At 46.9% G+C, this 20672-nt stretch overlaps 1 protein-coding gene across 1 annotated transcript; it reads left to right on the forward strand.

The window, feature by feature from the left end:
• Positions 1-538: 538 nt before the first annotated feature.
• ERP27 (endoplasmic reticulum protein 27) lies at positions 539-17948 on the forward strand (the record flags this gene model as incomplete). The annotated part of the gene is made up of 7 exons (XM_084205447.1): positions 539-659; positions 870-970; positions 3532-3669; positions 7015-7128; positions 10061-10186; positions 16883-17080; positions 17749-17948. 7 exons carry the CDS (start codon positions 539-541, stop codon positions 17791-17793), a joined length of 843 nt encoding a protein of 280 aa, XP_084061573.1. The 3' UTR covers positions 17794-17948.
• Between the last annotated feature and the right edge of the window lie 2724 nt (positions 17949-20672).

Raw genomic sequence — 20672 nt, forward strand, 5'->3', positions numbered from 1 at the left:
GTTTCCTTCAGGGATTTCATTAATTCTTTGAAGCCCAAAGTCTGGGCTGTGATGGGGGTAGACTCCAGGGGTGGACAGCCCCCACCTCTCATCCCAGATGGCTGCTGAATGAGCCAGGGAGCTATAACATACCCTTCTCATGTTTAGCACTTACCCTAGCAGCTGTTCCCCAGAGCTAATGCAAGAGTTGCGTGTCCTCGTGGCTAGCCTGCTGGCCAAGCACAAGGGAACATCAGCCTCTGGGATCCAGCACCTGGAGAGGGCTGTTCTTAACCCAGCTGGGCTGTCTGCTCACAAAGGTGCAGGGCAGCTGCCAAGTCCAGTGCTGTGGGTGAGGGCACACCACGGCGGTGTTGGTGCAGCTCTCCAAGGCCGATTCCTGCCCTGCAGGGAGGGGCTTTCTCCAGCCAGGCAGTTATCTCTGGAGCTGGAGGCTTTGCCCGGGGCCAGCTGCTCCCTTCCCAGCGGCCCAGGAAGGCTGTGGGTCCCCACGGCAGCTGACGTGTCTCTCACCGAGGAGAGGACCGGAGCAGGGTGCATGGCGAGGAGAAGGCGAGCTGGTACCATGGGCACATCCATCTTCCCGAGCCTCTTTGTCATCCTGCTTACCAGGTGCTCCCCAGCAGGGTGTGCTGGAGGGAGAGACTCTGCATCCCACAGTAAGTGAGCTTTCTTCCGGCCTTGGGGAAAGTCTGGGTCTGCTTCAGGGAGTCCTCCTTGTCCAAGGTATGCTGCACAAACATGTTGAGCTTGCAAGAGAGGTGTGTGGGTGAGCTTATAAAGTTGGGATGCCTGTGTGTGTGTTGGGGGGATCCTCTTTGAGGTACTCCTTGTGTACACTCTGCCCAACCCTGGCCTTTGCTCTGCAGGCACAGCCAGCACCACAGACAAACCTGTCCTGTTAAACAATGTCCCAGATGCCGAAGCCTTCATCAGTGGTGCAGAGGTGGCAGTCATTGGATTCTTCCAGGTGTGTTCACAGCACGTCCCCTCTGCCAGTTGTGAGCTCTGTCCCACCCTGATTAGAGCACGAGGGTGGATGTGGTGTAAACACCTGCCAAAGCAGCTGTTGTCCCAAAAGGTGCTGGGGCTGTGACAGGCATGGGGAGGGATTCGGTGATGGGTCACAGAGAGAGCACAGGGAATTTGGTCTGTGCATGGAAAAGGAGATGGAGCAAGGGAAGAAGATGAAGGAGGTTGTAGGAGCCCTGGAGCAGGAGAGAGGGAAATGCTGCAGGGGAAGGAACAAAGAAATGTACATGGTAGGGAAACTGTTGGTGAGGGGTGAATGGGAACGTCAGTTATTTGCTGTTGTCAGCAAAGACGGAGTGAAGCACTGCCTGTGTGATCGGGATGAGGAAGCCAAGTCTCAGGGAGAAGTGATAGTGCAGGGCCACTGAAGTCTGAGAGGCTTTGGGCTCAGGCTGCAGCCTCTTTGTAGGGAGGATGTAGGCATGGTCTCTGTTTCACTTCTTTGTTCCTCAGAGCAGATACCCTTGAGATCTGTCTCTTTTTATCTAAATTCCACTCAATTCAAAGGTGATTGACAGCTATGAGTCCCTTGCCCCCCCAAATGGCATGAGAATTTTTCCTCAGAAAATAAAAGGAAAGCATTTATTGAGCTACAGCACTGTAAAACAGAGGCCTCTTTAACAGGATCCTTATTACTTTTAAGTCCCTGAGTTGCACCTTCTTCCGTGTTTTCTTTGAGCTCTGTTCTGCTCTTCTGCTGTCCACACACTGCCTCATGCCAGAGAAGGCTTCAGCCTTTCAAAACCAGGTCCTGCTGCAAGCACCTTCCTCCTTCTGCCCTGTGCCTGGGGCTGGAGGGCAATCTAGGGAGGGCATCGTGCTCTCGGTCCGGGCCAGTGGCATCTCCCAGCCCAGCCCAGAGTGAGGACCGACGTGCTGCCTGTGCAGTGCGGCAGCAACAAGTCTGTGAGCGCAGGAGCCTTATGCCCCGGGGGCCTTGTAAGCACTGATCACAGAGCACCAGCCGCCTCCACTTCGGTGCCTGCAGGCAATTGGAGCTCCTTGGGGGTTGCTCTTGCAGCGCTGAAGCTGCGGCGCAGAGCAGCCGGGCAATCTGCACACGCAGAGCGAAAGTGCCGAGCCGCCTCCTTCCCCGGGGCTGGCTGGGCTTGCGGCAGAGCTGTACCCAGAGCCTCCTCCTGAGCTGAGCAGGGACACGGCTCCTTCTGTCCTGTGCCACAGTGACCTCCCCCTGCAGGGCTGCATTCTTCCGAGGCAGACAGGAGGCTGCTGCCGTGCAGCCCCGGTGCCAGGAGCAGGAGGCAGCAGCCAGCCGCATCTCGGGCATTCAGCGCCTGAAGCGCGGCCGGGCTGCGTTTGAACAGGAGATAAAGACGTCTGTGTGCCGTGAAGGCTTGGATCTGGGCCTGAAAGCATCTTCATCCAAATAAAGCCCATGTTCTCTGCTTCACCATAAATTACTTCTCTGCTGCAGCCTTTCAGCTCACTGCAGTATGTGGCTCGGCAAGCTTCCCGTGTATCGAGCGCGGCCTCCCTGACTGGGAGCAGCATGCCGCGATGGAAACACAGCGCGCTGCTCCAGAAACGCCGCGTGTCTCTGAGAAAGGGCCGGGCTCGGCCTGATTAAACCCCAGGTTTCCCAGGAATGCGCCAAAACTCAGCGAGATTATTCCCACCCTCGGCTTTAGCGCTCTCACCAGAGCAGTGTTGATGCATTGGCATTTCCAAAACAGGTCATGAGAGATGTTTTTCTTTGGAACGAACAAAGAATTTTGTTTTCCATTCTCTCTGGGCTCACAAACAGCTGAGCTGACAGTTCAAACTAAAAAGAAAAACAAACCAATTTCCGAGCAGAGACCATGTCTTGAGAATTTATATCCAATAAATAGAAGTATCAAAAATACATGACTAAAAAGTTGGGAATGGGAGCAGCAAGGAAGGCTTTAACACAGGCAAAGGATTGCAGTAGTTAATGCTCTCCGCAAGAAAGAGAATGGACCTCAAAATACTGAGAAATTGCACATTTCTATCCTTTGATGTACCTGAATTAGATACTTTTTACAGGATGTACCTAAGACACCCTTTTAAAAGGAGCCATGGTACTGATAACTCAAGGTGTTCAAAACTGTAACGGCCTGACTCTAGACTCAAGGTCAGCATAAAAATGGCGACGTTTATAGATATGTATATATTTTAGAAACACACACATATATACATGCATATATTTGGATTTTTTTTTTTTTTAACGAGCTATACCTATGTTCTGGTGAGTCCCCAAGGGCTCAGCACCATGCTGGCGGGCTCCTAGGTCGCGGAGCATCCCGCCCGCGCAGGAGGCGGCGGCAGTGGCCGCTCCCGCGGGGACCGAGCGGCCGGCAGGTGTCGCGCTCGGTCCGCCCGCGGCCGGTGCCGGTGCCGGTGCCGGTGCCGGTGCCGGTGCCGGTGCCGGTGCCCGGTGTCGGTGCCGGTGTCGGTGCCGGTGTCGGTGCCGGTGCCCGCTGGTGCTCGGCCCCTCACCGTCCCTGCTGTGCCCCGCAGGACCCGCAGAGCCCCGACGCGGAGCAGTTTCGCCGGGCGGCCGGACAGATCGCGGAGGTGCCCTTCGGCCTCAGCAGCAGCGCCGCCGTCCTGTCGCACTACGGCGCCTCGGAGAACACTGTGGTGCTGTTCCGCACGGTGCGTGGGCCCCCGGCCGGGCCCGGGGGCATCGTGAGCCGCCCCCTCCCGGGAACACGCTTCTGCCCCGCAAAAACCTGCATCTCCAGCATAAGGGTCTGGTTCCGGGTCTCCCAGCGCGCTGGTGTGGGTGGGAGAGGGTCTTGGATGAGTGCATACAGAAAAAGCATAAAAGTCATCTCTCCTTAGGGCAAGCCAAAACCAGGGTTGTCATTGGCAGTCATGCTGCCTGCCCACCTCAAAGTACATCCCTCTTCTTACCCCAAAGAGGGCTTTTGCTTTTCAGTTGCAGAGAGCCTGTCACTGAGACATGGAACATTAATTACACCTGGTAAGATTCTCCTATTTAGGTGTTTGCCCTACGGATCTGGTTCAGCACCCAGAGCTCTGCAAAGAGCAGTGCCTGTGTTTCTACCTGACCTGCCTGGAGCTTGGCATTAACTTGGATGGGGTTTCTGTGGTTTTGGAAAGGGTCCTGAGGCACATGAAAAGCGTCTAGAGTCCGTGTCACAATGGATCAGCACAGCAGGCTCGATACCAAAGCTTGGCAAGTGTCACTTCAGGCAGGCAAAGCTGTCTCCTAGGGTACAAAACTTTTCCAATAAGACAGAAAACACATCCAGACTAGGTGTCTGCAGTTAAGAGATGCTGTGCCACCCTACACTGTGGTTTGCAGACTCTTGTCCTAAATACACTTTAGGCATTAGAAATCTTGCTTTGGAGTTTCTTAGGGATGGATGCTGTCCTAGATCATATCTCTGTTGACTCCAGCTCTAAATGCAGATAGCTCAGTGTAGCCTCAATGTAGCTGTATTTGCTGAAATTTAAGGAGATGATACTGGGAAGAGCCACGTGCTTGCTGCAAAAGCACCAAGAAAAGCTAAGAGCAAGTATTCTGCTAGTTACATCAATTTCCCCACGTTGCTCCTTCTTGCACAAGCATGGCAATTGAAAAGTGCAGAGGTAGATGTGTCTGAGGAGGAAGGGGGCCCCAGGCAGCACAAGATGTCCTAAAAGCCAGTGAAGTGTTGTGACAACAGACCTCTAAGTGCTTGAGGTGGGGAGAAATGGGTACACACCACATGTTCTAGGGAAACTAAATATGGCAGCTTGGCCAAGTTCTAGATCCAGTCTGTACAAAGACTGGACAAAAACAGTTTGTTCCCTTTTTTCCCCTCATCATTTCCTGCACCATGTTTACCACTGATATTATCCAAATAATTAAAGAAGAATGATCTAAGAGTGAGCAATAGTTAGGCAGGCCCTTTTATTTAACCTTTTACTTGCTAGATGTTGCAATTTTCAGCAACACCCATTTCAATTTTGGTTCTTAGTCATTGTGGTTTTCTTCCAAAAATATTGAAAAGATCCTTTGTTTTCACACTGTGCAGATAGTGAGGATGGCTGCACTGGGAGAGAGTTTGATAACATAAATTGTTTGGATTTTTGGAATTTGTATTATAATGAATATTCTTTGTTCGGAGTCAAGTTTTTGCAACTGAACTCTTCTTTACTATGGAAAAAAAAAACAGCCAAGAAAATAATACACTAGTCAGGTTCAAATATGGTTGACAATTCACTTGTCTGATTGGCAGCTTTTCTTAAATTATCAGACGCGTTATTTTTGCTTTTATCCTGTGATGAATAATGTGTAGGAGTAAGAGGTCAGAGATAAAAAGGAATTTTAAAAGAACGGATACAGGAACTTGGAATCAAATACTCATTTGAAGGATACAAAGATGCGTCACCAGGATAGAAGTGAATCAGAAGCATAAATTATTTTTTTCTTTGCCTTTGCAGTGTATGAAACACTTACAATGCTTAGAAGTTTAAACCATAATTACAGTAGTAGGAGGGACTGTGTCAACTGGTGAGAGTTCTTTGTATATAGGGGAAAGAAACAGATTTATTCTAGTAAGAAATCCTGATAGACCTAAAAAGAACATAGTTAACAGATGCTAACAACCTAATTATGTGGAGTGATAAAGACATTTTGACTAGAGCTTCAACTATTAAATGCAGGCTATTTTCCAGCCTTATTTTCTTAAAAACATAAATGTTGAGTGCTGATTCAAGATGTTGTTATCCCCAAATGGAAGTCAGAAGTTTCCAGAAGCCCATGAAAGCCAAGAGAAGACTTTCTGTAGAGTCCAGGCTGCTTTAGATTGGTTCTCAAGGCCTGTCTGATCTCACCAGCCCAGGTGTTGCACTGTCCTGGTCTTATTTACTTGAGCAGAGCTGCCCTTTCATGTTATGCAGAAGGAAAATCTGTGAGAGGAATCAGGCCACACAGTCTGAAAATCACCAGCTTGTGTTGTCAGACAGGGCGGGTGACTGGTATCAAAGACCTTGCCAATGACCACAGAACAGCAAAAATTACTTTAGATGTCTGCACACCGCTGGAAAAACTAACACAAGAACTTTCAGAGGTTGTCCACATGCAGAGAATAAAACCTTGGGTGTGCATGTGGACTGCTCCTCAGCCCCAAGAACCTCATTCAACATGTGTGTCAATGGCTTTCAAATCCCAAACTTTGATCCTACTTCATGGCAGAGACCACTGCCCCCATGGCTTAGTACCATCACATCCTCTGGTGGTACTACACAGGATCTCTGCCCTTAAACTCCAGTGTATTGCTATCATTCAGTGGTTGCCTGCTTTTTTCCTGTTTATCAGGTCATGAAAATCTCAATAAAATCACATCATTTTGAGGGGATGAAGTGTGGGGAGATGTGTGGCAGGATGAATTTTCCTCTAAAGCTGAAATATGCTGGGCTTAATTTTTTTTTTTTCTTTCCTGCTGTACTGGAAGAAAAATCCTCTTTTTATTGGAGCGATTTCCTGCTTGCACAATGTTTCCAAGAATTCCATACCGGGTGATGCCAATGTTTATTACTTGTAGAAGAAACAGAACGAGCAGATGAAGATGTTTAAAAGGGATGTAAAGCCAGTGTTGATGTGAGGAGTTAGACTATTTAATGACCTCTCTCCACAATGCCTAGAATAGTTTGTCAGCTAATTCTCCCTGTCTCCAGTGCGAGAGCTGCTAGTGTAGGGATGTCTGGAGTCCTGAGTTTTCTGCTCTACCATGAGTTTGCCTTGTCTTTGGGAGGCTGGAGAAGGCTGGGAGATCCTTATCTCCAAGTGCAGGTTCATACCTGTAGGTTCTAGACCTCCAGAGGCGGAGATGGGAAGAGGTGGGGATTGTGCAGTGGGGAAGAGAGGATGGTGGTGTCCCCCAGGGGTGGGTGTCTCTGTGAGTGAGCGAGTGCAATCCCTGCCTCTGGAGGAGGTCCTGGGAGGAGAGGACAGCTGTGACTGTGGGTGTCTGTGCCTGTCTGCAGGTAGACAATGACCGGCGGGACCTGGCCATGAGCGGCAGAGAGGTTGATGCCGAGAAGCTGACGCGCTTCGTTCGGACCAACGAGCTCCGCCTGGTGACAGAGTACAACCCTGTGGTAAACACCAGCTCCCTGCACCCTCACCCTCGCGCTTGGCCTTCTCCTCACGGCGTCCTCTGGCCCCAGTTTGCATATCCAGATGGATCTGAGGGTCAGAGCAGCAGTGTAGGTGGGACTGGGGAGGCCACCCAGCTCTTCACTGCTGCTCCACATGGGGACTGGAAGCAGATTTGCTGGGGCATGAGTGTGGTGGGAGAGGAAGGGGCTCATCGCAGTTCCTTTGGCTTTCCAGTAAAGTTGGGATGTTGAGGGGCAGAGAACTCCATTTCTTACTACTCTGCAGACAGTGCTGCTTCCTCCCATGGACATCTGCAGTGTTGTGCCCTGCCTGCAGAGCCAGCTCAGCCAGAATGCCCTCTCTTTGACAAGCCTTGGGAAACATGGAAGCTCAAATGACCTGCCCTCAGAAGCAGGATTTCTGCATCACTCAGCACATAGGGCCTGATGTAAGCCCAGATATTTGAATGCATATTCAAGAGCAGTTTGGGAACTTGCCAAGCAAAATCTTTCCCATCCCTTCCATTGTTCCTCCAGAATTCATCACTTCAACAACAACTACCACCACCAAAACTAACAAACAAGCAAACAAACCACACACAAAATCAGGCTTAGAATGCTTCCATGTTGGCCACCTTCACTGGCTCACCCATCTGATGGCAGTGGCAGGGTCCCAGCACCCCTCCCTGCTGTAGAGGCTGACCAAGGATTGAGGTCCTTCTGAAATCTTAGCGGTTCCTTGTCTCATTGCTGTGGAAGCCCCAGCTGCTGCAAGGCTGAGACTTTATCATTGCTGATGGGGTGTTGTGTGGCCTTCTGGATAGCTATAACAATGCTGACCAGGCTTATATCAGAGAAGAATGGCCCAACCTGTTGCAGAGCTAAACCTTTCCAAGATAAACTCAAGGATCATCCAAGAGAACCTGATGCATTCAGTCAGTTCAGTTGCAACCTACCAATAAGAGAGTATTTTGTTTTGAAAAGTAATATTTTTTCTCCACTGTGAAATTTGGGGTTTTTTTCTATAACAAAAAAAAAAAAAAAAAAAAAAAAAAAGAAAAAAATTGTTTTTTCGTCTTCAAAAGGGAAAATTTTGAAATCACAAAATACATCTGGGGACTGCTATATCCTGCTCCACTGGCCTCACAGCCCTTTAAGAATACCCAAGTCACATCAGCAGTGATGATGTTCTCATCTTTGTAATTTCCCAGACCTTCTGAAATTTTGGAGGCCCTATTAGATCCTTTTGCAATTCATGGGACAATCTCTCTTTCTCGCTGCATGGTGTCCTGTTTGGCACCCAGGCTGTCTCCCTGACTGAGAATTCCTCAGCTGTTCAGCTGGTCCCCTCCACCCTGATTGTCAGTACAGATGTTACAGGCTTTTTCCCAGACGCTCTGGAGCTCTATCAAGGTGCTGCAATTAACAGTGCCTCCCTGGCCCAAAGCCCTCCTTAAGCTTCCCTAAGGTAGCTTGGTTTTTCATAAATATTTATTCCCAGTGCATGTGCTGTTTGCATCCAAAAATGCTGCAGGACAGCAGATAATGGGGTCACATGGCTCTCACCGAGTGCTGCCAAGAGTTTCTCTCCCCATCCTGGGGCCCTTACTGTTTCTCCCACATACTTTAGGAATTTTTAGGCAATGTTTACCCTGTGGGCTTTTCAGGAGAGGCAGATGTGATCCAGCCCTGCCGATGAGCTCTGCTGATTGCTCTCACTCAAGGCTGTGTGGACAAGCACACCTTTGTGCGGAGCTGCTGCAGGAGCTGCTGCTCCCGCCTCGTCCGCTCTCACCCCAGCCCTGCCCAGGGGCTTGCTCCTGGCTGGCTTCACCCTCACTTCAGCCTCATCCTCTCCCATGAGGTCCTCTAACCTTTCCCAGTTTAGCTTGCAACCCCTCTACTGTTCCCCGCCTCAGCTGCACGCCATCAGAGAAGTGAAGGGGTACAAAATACCTGATAAACATTGAGCAGAGTGAAGGGGTACAAAATACCTGATAAACATTGAGCTGACAGCAGAGTCCCATCTGGCAGAGTCTAGATGCTCTGTTATTCACGGCCCTTGCCAGCATGCACTCCCTGACCCCTTCCCTGTTACTCCTGCAGCATGTGGAAACTTTCTGCTCCCGCTGGCGGGGAGCTGCACAGGCTGTGCCTCTGTGGTTTCGGTGGCACTAGGGAGGCAGCAGGTCTGGCCCCACTCCTGTTTAATTTGAGGGAGAGGCTGCAGGCCTGCAGGAAGCAGACAGAAGAGGTGAGATGAGGAGTGAGAGAGTGCGTGGAGATGGTGCCGTGGCTTATTGGGCAGTGCCAACCCTGGTTCCTCACAGAGGGCCAGTGTGGAGTGCCCACTCAGCCCTTGCCCAGGGTCTTCTCTCACCGTGGGACTGCAGAGACAATTTTAACCCTCAGCACTCAGGAGTGTCCAGGCCATGGGGCTGCTGAAACTGTGAACTCATCCCCATCCTGCATACAGTGTAACGCTAAAGAAAGAAAATAAGGAAAAACACCAACCCTGACACCACAAATCCTTCCCACTTTCTTGCTCATATTTCAGACAGGTGCTGGACCTCAGTGATTTAGGACACCCTTATATTCAGTGTTTGCTGGCCTTGCTCCTCACGTCTTTAGTCTTCAGCTTCCTCTACTCTGCGCTACTCCTACTCCTCCTGCCTAGTCACTAACTATCTTAAGGTCAGTGACAGATCTTTGGGGTCTTCAGACTCTTGTCTGGAGAATAAGCAAAGCCAGGAGGTTCTGCAAAGAACACAGACTGGATGCCCCCTGCTTTACAGAAATCTGTCCTGCTTTTGATGCTGATTTGCAAAGAAGCCACAGCTGAGCCACGTCCCACTGACACTGCATCCCACTGGCAATGCCAGCTGAGTGTTCTCAATCTGCTTGCCCGTGTTTCTCTCTCTGTGCTGGGCAGACAGCAGTAGGTGTGATGCAGAGCTCCCTGCAGTTTAACCTCCTCCTGATCACAGACAAGATGTCTCCAAAGCACCCTGAGCGAATGCGCAAGTTCCGGGCGGCGGCGGAGCTCTACAAGGGCAAGGTGAGTCCAAAGAGAGAGAAAGAGGGGCTGCTGGGGAGGAAAAAACCCTGTGATTTCTGCCATGAATGGGGAGGGTGTAATCTCCTCTGTGAGTTATGAGAGCAAAGGTCAAGGAGCAGGAAAAGAGGATTATTTGGATAATTAAATGGACAGGTTGGTTCTGTTCACCTTTTCCCGGTTTGCCACCTCACGGGGAAAGTACCCTCTGTCTCCTGCTCTCTGCTCTCCTGGTGAAACATCCTGGACTTTGTTGCTTTTAGTCCAGTTCTGTTCCCCTGTACCGGGAGAGGACACACAGCTGCTGCTCTTCGGTCTGGCAACAGTTGTGCTCTACTGATGTGAGAGGTGAATTTTTATCTACAGCCTGCAGGACGCCAAGGCAGCTTATATAAGTGACCAGATAGCAAATAATGTCAGTGCTTCTTAACCCTTTATCTTCTGGAAATGGCTGTTTTAAAGGAGCTGCAAATTGATTGCTTAGATTCACCCACACCAAGGTGATGAGATAGATGAGGTGTTTCAGAGAAATTTTGCCTGAATCTCATCCCTCTGGGAACAGAGCTCCCCAAATAGTAAATCATCTGATGTCTGCATCTTTGCCAGCAGCTGGATTACAGTGGAATTTGTGTCCAAGGAACAGAGGAATGAACTTGCAAGCAGATGAGGATTGGGAGCAACAGGAAGGCTTTTGTGGCAAGGGAGAACAGCAGATGGGAGGGGACAGAATATCACAGGAGTGGGGAAGGATGAGCTGAGAGGCACCAAGAAGTCTTCCTCTGAGAAGTGTGGAGCCAGAAAGATTTAGGATCTGATCACTAGAATATCTGTATGCATCTGGTTTTGGTATTGAAGGAACAGATTATACATCAAGTATACCCTCACCTTCAAATTCAGGGACCAGCTCAGAACCATGCAACCTCAGGAGTCTTGAGACTTGCTAATGGCAGGACTACGTTGTCACCTTTACATCTTTCCTAACCATTTGCAAGAGACTAGGCAGAAACCATACATCAAAATCAAAAGGTCTCTTCAAAAATGTTTTGCTTTGATGAATATGTAGTTATAAAAGAAAACTCATTTATCTGTAAAATTCCATTTATCTATTGTGAGATGTGTGTTAAAGTGACACAGTTAACACTGTTCTCCATGAGAAGCAGAGTCTGACACAGGTCTCCACCTAGCAGCTATTTCTTCCAACACAATGCTGTTTAGCATCACTGTCTTTTGCTGATGCAGCTGCATCTAGTTTTCATGTGACTTGCCTAGATCTGAGTAAATAGCTAGAATTTTCCTAGAAACACTTCACAAAACATTGGATAAAATGTTGTACTGAAGTTCAGACAATTTATGAATCCTCAGCAAGCCAAATCTAGGCTTTTTTCATTTGTTCAGGCACATTTCCAACCAAATCAGTCAACAAGTTTGCCAGAGTAAAGTACAAACATTAAAGATGTGGGGATTTGACTAATTATTTCCACTTTATTGCTGTGGTACTTGAGGACACAGAGATGAAGTGACCTAGAGTCTAATAAGTTATTTTTCCCTGAAGGAGAGGCACTCTGAGGAGTAAATTGTGTTTTGGACTGCCCTCCTAGAAAGCAGTGAGAGAGAGCTAAGATCCCTCTGCTTGGGTTTTAGGTCTGGACAGTAAGGAGTAAGCAGAGTGATATGCCCACTTAGGTTTGTCCCATTGCTCTGTCCCATAGAAAGACCTGAACTAATTTGGGTGTCAGTGGCAGCCACTGCACAATACCATGAAGATCCCTGCTGGCAATTTTCCTTTGTGAAGTTATGTGTTGTTGGAACTACCAGGTTAATTGAGGTTGGCTTCAAAGTAAGTATTGATCAGATTTCGCCTTTCAGCGGCTTGCAGGTTGTCTGAGAATAAATGCAATATTCTTGACTTGAATTTTGTTCAGGATTACCAGTGAATAATTCCTGTCCTGTGGGATAGTGGTGAAAGGTTTGTTTGTGCTGAGGGGTCGGTGCTACCAGTGGTTTGAGCAAGGAATCATTGCAGGGCAGTGGAGAGATGTCCAGGCTCCCTGTGAGCACGTTCCGCTGCATCCAGCACTGCTCCACAGTGACTGCAGAGTGCCAGAACAGACTGGGGGCACTTGGTGAGCGTTGCAGCATTTCTACAAGCCAGTGCAGAACACAAACAGGGCCTCAAAAAGGACCCTAAGCAGGAGAAGGGGTGCTGATCCTGCCACACATCTCTGCTGATGGAAGAGCAGTCCTTGTCATTGCCATCACCAGTGGGAGGGAAAAGAGAAACTTGTTGCTTGGACAGAGAGGTGAAAAGGAGCTGCTGCTGCTGAGTGACTGACCCCAAAGAGTGAAGAAAAAACATAGAATGGTGAAATAACTGAGGTTGGAAAACATCTCTAAGAGGATGGAATCCAACCGTTAATGGATCACGAGGAAGTGATTCACCTGCCTGTTTGTGGATTATGGCTATTTCACTTCTGGTTTATGATATTTTCACTTCTGCCTGAGGGACAGCTGACATTTTCAGCTGGAAGATCCATGAGGCAGGATGGTGAGGACTTTTATTTGAAAACAGTCTGAACTGCACCTGGAGCAACAGTGGAGGCAGTCTAAATTTTCTAGATTTTATTGTGGAACCTGAGCCCCGTAAAATGTTGCAGACAAAAATGCAAGTGATAGATGATGTTAAACCAGCAGAAGCTGACCACAGTAAGATGAAATATGGTACTTTTCTAGCACTTTTTGAGGAACAGTTGTGGGTGGATAACAGCAAACAGAGTTCAGAGCACTGCAGCTGTGGGAATAAATCCACCAGCCTTCTTGGATCTTCAATCAAATATGTGCTTATTTGAGAAAGTACTGCCAAGAGTCCAGGCAAGGAAAGGAAATGCACTTGAAAGGAGATGTCAGGGTTTGCATGGCTGAGCCAAACTAGAATACTTATATTCAGTTTTCTTTCCACAGTATCAGAGTAAAACATGATAATTACAGCTGGTGTAACTCATGGGTGTTTGCAGAAGCCTCAATAAGGTGGTGTTGGGAATAACAAAAGCAGCTTTTGTTGCAGCTGACATAATTGGTTTCCAATGTCAAAATGATTTGGGTAGAGATGTTTGTAAAGTCCCTTTTAATTTAGATGTAGGACCATTCACAAATGAATTCTGAGAAACTCCTGCTTTCCTTCAGGAGTTCTTCCATGGAAATGAAAAGATGATGCCCTTTCTCTTGCAGACAGTAGTTTGTACGATTTTTATTCTTCTTGTCAGACACTGATGGCCCCAGAGCTGAGAGAGATAATATTTAGAGATGCCTCTTTTAGCCATAAACACAGAAGCTTATGGAGTTAATAGATATCTGCAATAAAGTTGTTTTTATAGCTTTTTTTTAAAATTCATGACTGATGTTTTTGTTTTGCTTTGATGCAGTGTGATGTAAGAAATTACTCAGACGTCAGAATTTGATCTTTTTGCTTATACAAAACAGTGAACTTCAGCTCCCTGAAGTTCAAAGTCAAACACTGGGTATGAGGCTTGACCATCATTTCTGTTTGTCTTTGTTGGAGGAAAAACTAAGCAATGGCAAATTGGTTTCTATCATTGCAGTGCTATTTTCAATTATCTTTAATTCCTTGGGAAATAACATCATTCCATATCTTAGTATCTACCACCAACTTGATGTTCTAAAATCACTGGGCTAGGAATCAAGTTGTCAAGACAGCAAGACAGCACCAGTGTACAAAATTTATGAAAGGTGTTTTATTGCAAGTGACAGTGCACAGAAAATATCATGTGTGAAGGGGACATTTTGTATGAAGGAGTTTCTCATTAATGCAAGGTATCCTTTACTGCCTGAAGAAGCAGATCTCTGAACACAGGCAGGAAGATTGCTACGAAGTGAAAAAATTCATGGAAATAATCTCAGAAATTAATCCTGTACAACCAGCTGTTGTACAGGATGGTATGAAATGGAAAGTGAACTTTCTGTTTGGGATGGAACTAACTAATCTCTAGCAGTGACATTAGACTTGCCATTACAAGTTGGATTTGGTTTTGGTGAATTCTAGCTTTGGTAGGTCATCTGAGTAAAGGTTTTAGGCTCTTTTCAGCACGGAGAGAGAAGGACAGGCATATGCTTCCTTCCCTTCTAAAATAGGTGGAATAAAGTGCCTGTCACTGTTTATTGTAGAGGTAACATAGATTACCTGAGACAAGAGCAGGATCTGGATGGCAGAGGTCAGGCAATGTGAATCCTGCCTCACGGTCAATGTAATTTTCCATGGTTACTGTGTTCATTCTTTATGATTGCAGCTGACTGGGAATCTCAGCACGAAATTCCTCATGAGAAAACACCAGTTCCATGAGATGGCATCTTGTCATGGAAATGTGACAACTGAGAAATTTTCTTGGTTTTCAGCAGCTGTGGAGATCAGGCTTCCAGTGCTTGTGGCCTCTGGGCCGGCACATCCTACCTTCTGCCCCACGGGTGTGACCCTGAGACCACACAGGTCCTGGCAGGACTCCTGGAGCACAACCAACATAGGCTGGCCCTTCTCCTGAAGGAGGACCCATCCCATGTCACATACCTCCCAGGAATGCACATTTCCCACAGGCATTAAGGTGTCTTCTTCTGAGCTACAGTGGCCAAATGCAATTGTTCTCTTTCCTGTATTCTTTGAGTGTAGGCAGAGAAGGAAACTTTGCTGTGCTTTGGCACACTGTAGCCCTGTGAGCCAAATGGGAGTTATTAGGGAGATCCAAGTCAGCAATCTGAATGACTTGATGGTATCTCAGCCTTTCTAGCTGAGGGGCTAGAAAGGCTTTGTGTGTTTCTGGTTGTTGCCTTGAGGAAGAAGGCATTCGGAGTTCTAAACCTCAACCTTTTTGCCCTTTTATTCTTATTCTATTCTGGATATTCATGGATAAAGTATGCACATATTTTTAGTTTTGGGTGTTCTAGCAAAGTCTGGAAGCTTGATGAAGTGAAGAATATTGACTAAAATTTATTCATGCTACTATTTTAAAATACTATTCATCTGTTTTAAAGGTGGTGGAGATTCTGTATAGGAAGTGATGCAACAATACTTTTTTTATTTTAATTGCTTCTTCTTTAACATTTGATTAAAAAATATATTGTTGTCTAGTCAATCTCTTATAGAGAAACCCAAAAACTGTTGAATGCACCATGAAAATCCAGTACCATTTACTGTATTGACACTCTGAAAGTGTTTTCCTCCAACACTGGCCTCTGTTTCCAGCTTTCTAGTTGAAAAGAGAGCCCTAAAACATTGCATGCTGCTGTTCCATCTGAAAGCCTCTTAGATCATGTCCCTAGACCTGTGAACTTTAAATATGTGACCCTTTTCTAGCTTGGTGTTTTATCCTGCAAAAAGATGAATTAAGTGCTCTGGGAGAAGTACCCCACCACCTGTCTGCTCACTAGCTTTTTGCTCTTGGGGCAAAGTTTACTTTTGGAAAAAAAATTACAAATGGTGAATATCACATATCCAGTGAAAGTGCTGTTCCTGTTTCTGTATTTCACTAAAAAACTGAAGTCAAACCTTACAGCAGCCTAAATATCCCTCCTTCCCAATAGGCTGTTGCCAAGGAAAGTTTTCAGATATATTTGGTTTTTATAGAACATAAATTTAATAAGTAAAGAATTTAGTATTTATGAAGTTTATTTTTAGAGAAGAAAACAAGTTTGGAACTAACTTGAGTGTTCTTCATTGAAAAGAAAGAAAAACATGAGTCACAGCCTGGGAACTGGGCACGTAATCTTCACATTACAAGAGTTTTTTTAAACTCTTCTTTTCTTGTGTAAGTGGAGCCATAGCCTTGTCCATAGGTACACTGAATATGCTAGGCCCAGTAGATTGAACAGGGTAAAAAGAAGATCAAATTACACATGCTAGCTGGGTGTTTTTTTCATTGACTTGGATCTCATCTGCTGAGGGATTCTATTTAATCAGGTCACTGATTAAATTGTTTAACTGCTATATTTACTTTCTTTTATAAATTTTATGATAATGGCTGAAAGTCATTCTTATCCTGGCTTATTCATGTTGAGCTTCTCTCCTCAGGTCTGAATGCTCCACTGAGCTGGGCTGTACAGACATTGGTGTCTTGACAAAAACTTCTGTTTCTCAAATCCTTGCATCCTCATTTCTGCTCACTTCAATATATCCTTTGGTTTTGGTACTCTCATGTTCTTATCCTTGCAGGTTCCTGATGCCCTGTACTTCATTCTCACTTTCTTGAAACTGAATTTGATTCTTCCCACACCAAACCCCCTTTTTACACTGGGTCTTGCAAGGATGTGAGCATCTTATCCAAATAACATGCAAATAAAGGATTCAGCTTCTTTGACATTTGCTGTTAAGATAAAAGACATCTTGTTTCCTTGTCTATTAGGAGAATAGAACTGGAGACTGCCTTCTTGTCGTTCTGTAGATATATTTTTAAAGAAGGTGAAAGGAGACATTTTCTTTGGTAGTGTAAGTCTGGACTTGATAAAATACAGACAAATATACTGCATGGAGCTGCTAGATAGAGGCCAAGGAAAGCATTGTCCTAACAGAGTATGGATGGTTTTCTCAAACTCTTCATAAGAATATCGCTGTTAATCTTCATATGATCACTGTCTGGGGATCTGTTCTCCCTCTCAGCTTCTGTTTTCCTCACGTTTTCTTTCCTATTTCCGTCCCAGATTCTCTTTATCCTGTTAGACAGCAATTTGAAGAGCAATGAACGAGTACTGTCGTACTTCCAGCTGAAGAAGTCCCAGCTGCCAGCTCTGGCTATCTTCCACACGCCAGATGATCAGCACGAAGTGGTGGCTGTGGATGACATCTCCATTGAGCATGTAAAGGACTTCTGTAATCATTTCCTACAAAGAATGACAAAGGTAAAGGGGCTCCTGATGCTATTGTTTACCAGGCTCTTGAAGAAGACAGCTTTAGTTCCTTGAACTCCTCCCCATCCCTGTCACTTTCTCTTCCATGTACATTTCCACCTGAATATCAGAGAAACGTTAGTTTTAGGGCAGAGCAGAGGTGGATGTCTTTGCAGAGCCTCTTTCTTCATTGACCTTTGCCTTCTAATGTACAACAAGAAGAATTCACTGATCTCAGCAGCCGTATGAAGGTCTCTGTGAAGCATCCATCTTTTGGGAACAGTTAGGGAGACAAAGTGCAGGGTGCTTTTGGGTGCTGAGAAGGGAGGTGGTGGATGGCAGCATATGACAGCAGGTCAGAGAGATCATGGCATGGATAGCAATTAAATCCATCAGGAAGACAACAGAACAGAGTGTACAGACAGGGCCTTAGGACTCTACCAGTGGTCTCTGCTGGGAGAGGCACAATTAAATCTTCATGTTTATGCAGTGTTATAAGTTCTCTCACTGTCATAATTCATCCTCCTGTAGCACAGGGTCTTTGTGTTGTGTGACAGAAATGTGATAGGGCAGTGGCATAGACAGCAGAGGGAGGCATTTGAGTTGTTTTGTTTTCTTTATGCCTATACTGAGAAACCAAGTAATGTCAAAACTGATTTCACACCCCTAATGTGTTTTAGAAAGAAGACAAATCTGAGGAGAAGCCCCTCAATGAAGAACTCTGATTCTTCCTCAGCCAAGAGGATGACTGTAGCCAGAGTCTGTTTCTGGTGCATGAAGAGTTCACTCTGCCCTACAGCTCAGCAACTCCTGAGCCAAGTCAGTCATGGATTCCCATCATCATTCCATGTACATACATGCTGTCTGTCCTCTCCAGAAATCTCTTCTCTCTTATCTCTTCTCATTTGTTGGCTCCAGAGTTCTTTTCAGTACTTTAGGACTTCTGGTATTGCCCCATTGTCTTTCTGTGCCACTGTTGGAGCAAAGGGTGGCACAGTGAAATGACAATATCAGAAGTAAAGCTAGTATTTCCAGGGATCTGTTTCCCTCAGTCTTTTGGGTTTTGGTGCCATGCTGGGATCCACTGTCAGCCTTTCCTCATACTACAAACAGGTTTGTTGCTTGATATCACATGAAAATTTTCATTTATTTTACTAAATAAAGCAATAAGTGAATGGCCTGAATTTTTATGCAAATGTTATTTCCCACTCCCCTCTTCTTTCACTTAAGGACAAAGTCTCTATTTATGAGTGAATAAGCTCAAAAAACCTCTTTTCTCTGAGTTTGATGCAATGCCTAACCAGTCAGGTTGGTTGCTAAGAATCATTCCCTATGGAAGTGGACCCATTGTCAATAGATATTTCCACCAGGATAGGAGATACCTGTGAAGCTTTGGTTCCAGAACAGCACTAGGTAAGCAGGTCTGAGATGGTGCAGCAAAAATGAATGAGCCTAAGATGTTGCAGTCAGTAATCTTAGAGAGTCTGTTGTGGATCAGAGCAAGGCATGCTCTCACCATCTGTATGGCCAGGGCAGAGAACTGTCTGCACCAGGTGACCTTTTGAATGAGGGTGTGTACAGGGGTAAAATATAAAAATATATGTCTAAATTCTGCTGGATGCCCTTGTGGCTTTTGTGCACTGAAAAAACACTATTGAAGAACAGTATAGATGTAAGAGCTGAAGGCTGTGCCCCAGAGAGGGGGAAGGGTCTAAGGTGTCAGAATACCTTGCTGCTTTTGCCCTGGGAATGGGCAGAGATTGGGCTGGGATGACTTGTGAATGAAGCAGCTTTGGTACTGATCTGTGTGAAGGTGTGAGCACAGGGACCAGCCCCTCTGAAGCACTGGGGAGCCAGAGGGTCCCATCCCAGACCCTGTCACACTACAGCCCTGAGGATAAGCGCTGGCTCACCTCCCACTGGCCCAGAACCCATAGAGCAAACTCACACCTGCCTTCCAGAATCCTCAAGTCAGTGATGTGTGATGGGTCTGAACGCCTGGTTTTATGCCAGCCCTCGAATGTGCAGGGCAGTATCTCCTGCCAAGAGCCTTGCTCACTTTCCCTCAGCTGGAAAACTGCTCCTTTTTACAGCAAAAGCTTGCTCCTCCCTAGGAAGGGTTTATTCCTTTGTCTGCAGTATGGTAGAGAGGGAAGGTCTTCTGGGGAGACATCTGTGAGGAGTCTTAGGTGCTTCTAGTGCCATGCACATCTGTCTGTGGTCCAGATCAAAGAGTGTGGGGGCCCTGACCTGCTGCACGAGTACCTGAAGCCCGTGTCTTGGCCAGCTGCAGAAACTGGGCACGGCGACGTGACTCTTTCTTGGTGCTGCAGGGAAACAAAACAGGACATGAATGGAGTTCTGGCTCTGCAAACAAGCCTGAGAGGAGCAGCAGTGTCCCCAGTGACTGTGCTCGCTGTGTACACAGCTAATTATAGGGATAACTTTTCAGGAGCTTATGTACACTGGGGAGTTTAATTCCCTCTGCGCCTTACAGGGCTCTGCATCTAACCAACAAATTTGGGAGCCGCAAGCAAGGCACGGGAAAAGCCTCCTCCTCCTCCTCCTCCTCCTCCTCCTCCTCCTCCTCCAGCAGTTCTGCAGTGCTTTTTAGCACTTAGCACAGACAGCCCTGGGGTGCTGCACACAGGATGCCCTGTGCACAGATGTGGTGGCAGTGGAATAAGGGGGTCTGCCTTAGTCCCTGTGCTCAAAGTCTTGTGCAGTGCAGCTTTGGTGGGCTTAACCACTGCAATAGGGCTTTGGAGGTAGGAACCAGGGGCAGAATCATGTGCATGGGTCAGCCTCTTGTTTGTTTTATTTTTGGGTCTTGTGCCCTGTTGTGTGATCTCTGCCCTGAACTTGTGATGGATGTGGCCCAGATGTTTTGAGCTGTCTGGGGAGGCTGGTTTGGTCTGCAGATGGAGGAAGTGCTAGATGCAAATTGACAGAGGGCAGGATAAAGGGGTTCCCTTTCACCTCAGCACTACAGACACACTGTGGCATGAGAACTCCTGCTCTGCAGCAGCATCTGAACCCAAAGGACATTAAAAATATCCAAGATGAAAGCTCAATTTGCCTACCAGGAAAGTGAGGCTGCAGAGGCGTGTCAGAGCTGCTGTCTTTACCCCAGGGAATGGGGAATTGGGTTGTGTTGGATAAGATGCAATTTCATATCCATCTTTGGTGGGAAAGGATTTGAACATCTCCAGAAAGCAGAATGTTACAGAGACCTGGAGGTCCAGCAAGGGGACTAACACTTTCTTATTTTACTCCCCTGAATTGTTGTGTGTGACATTCAACAGTGACGCGCTGCTTAGAGGTGAACTAGCCCCCATTGGCTCCAGGTTGAACCAAGATTTTGCATATGAAAATCTGTGCCTCAGCTTTGTCACTGCAGTCCCACTGCACACAGAGTTATGGATCTGGCTGTGGGGCACTGCAGAGAATCTGACTGCAGAAGGACTGAAGAACCTTTGCACCTACCCCGAAGGAGAGGAGCAGGCACTGCATGTGAGCCTGCCTCGTCAGCATTGCTCCTGCTCTTGGCAGTGCTGGGAGGTGCTGGGAGGCCTCTGACAGCCAGCACAAAGGGAAGGGACAT

Source organism: Fringilla coelebs, assembly GCF_963513975.1.
Source record: "Fringilla coelebs genome assembly, chromosome: 5".
NCBI lineage: Eukaryota > Metazoa > Chordata > Aves > Passeriformes > Fringillidae > Fringilla > Fringilla coelebs.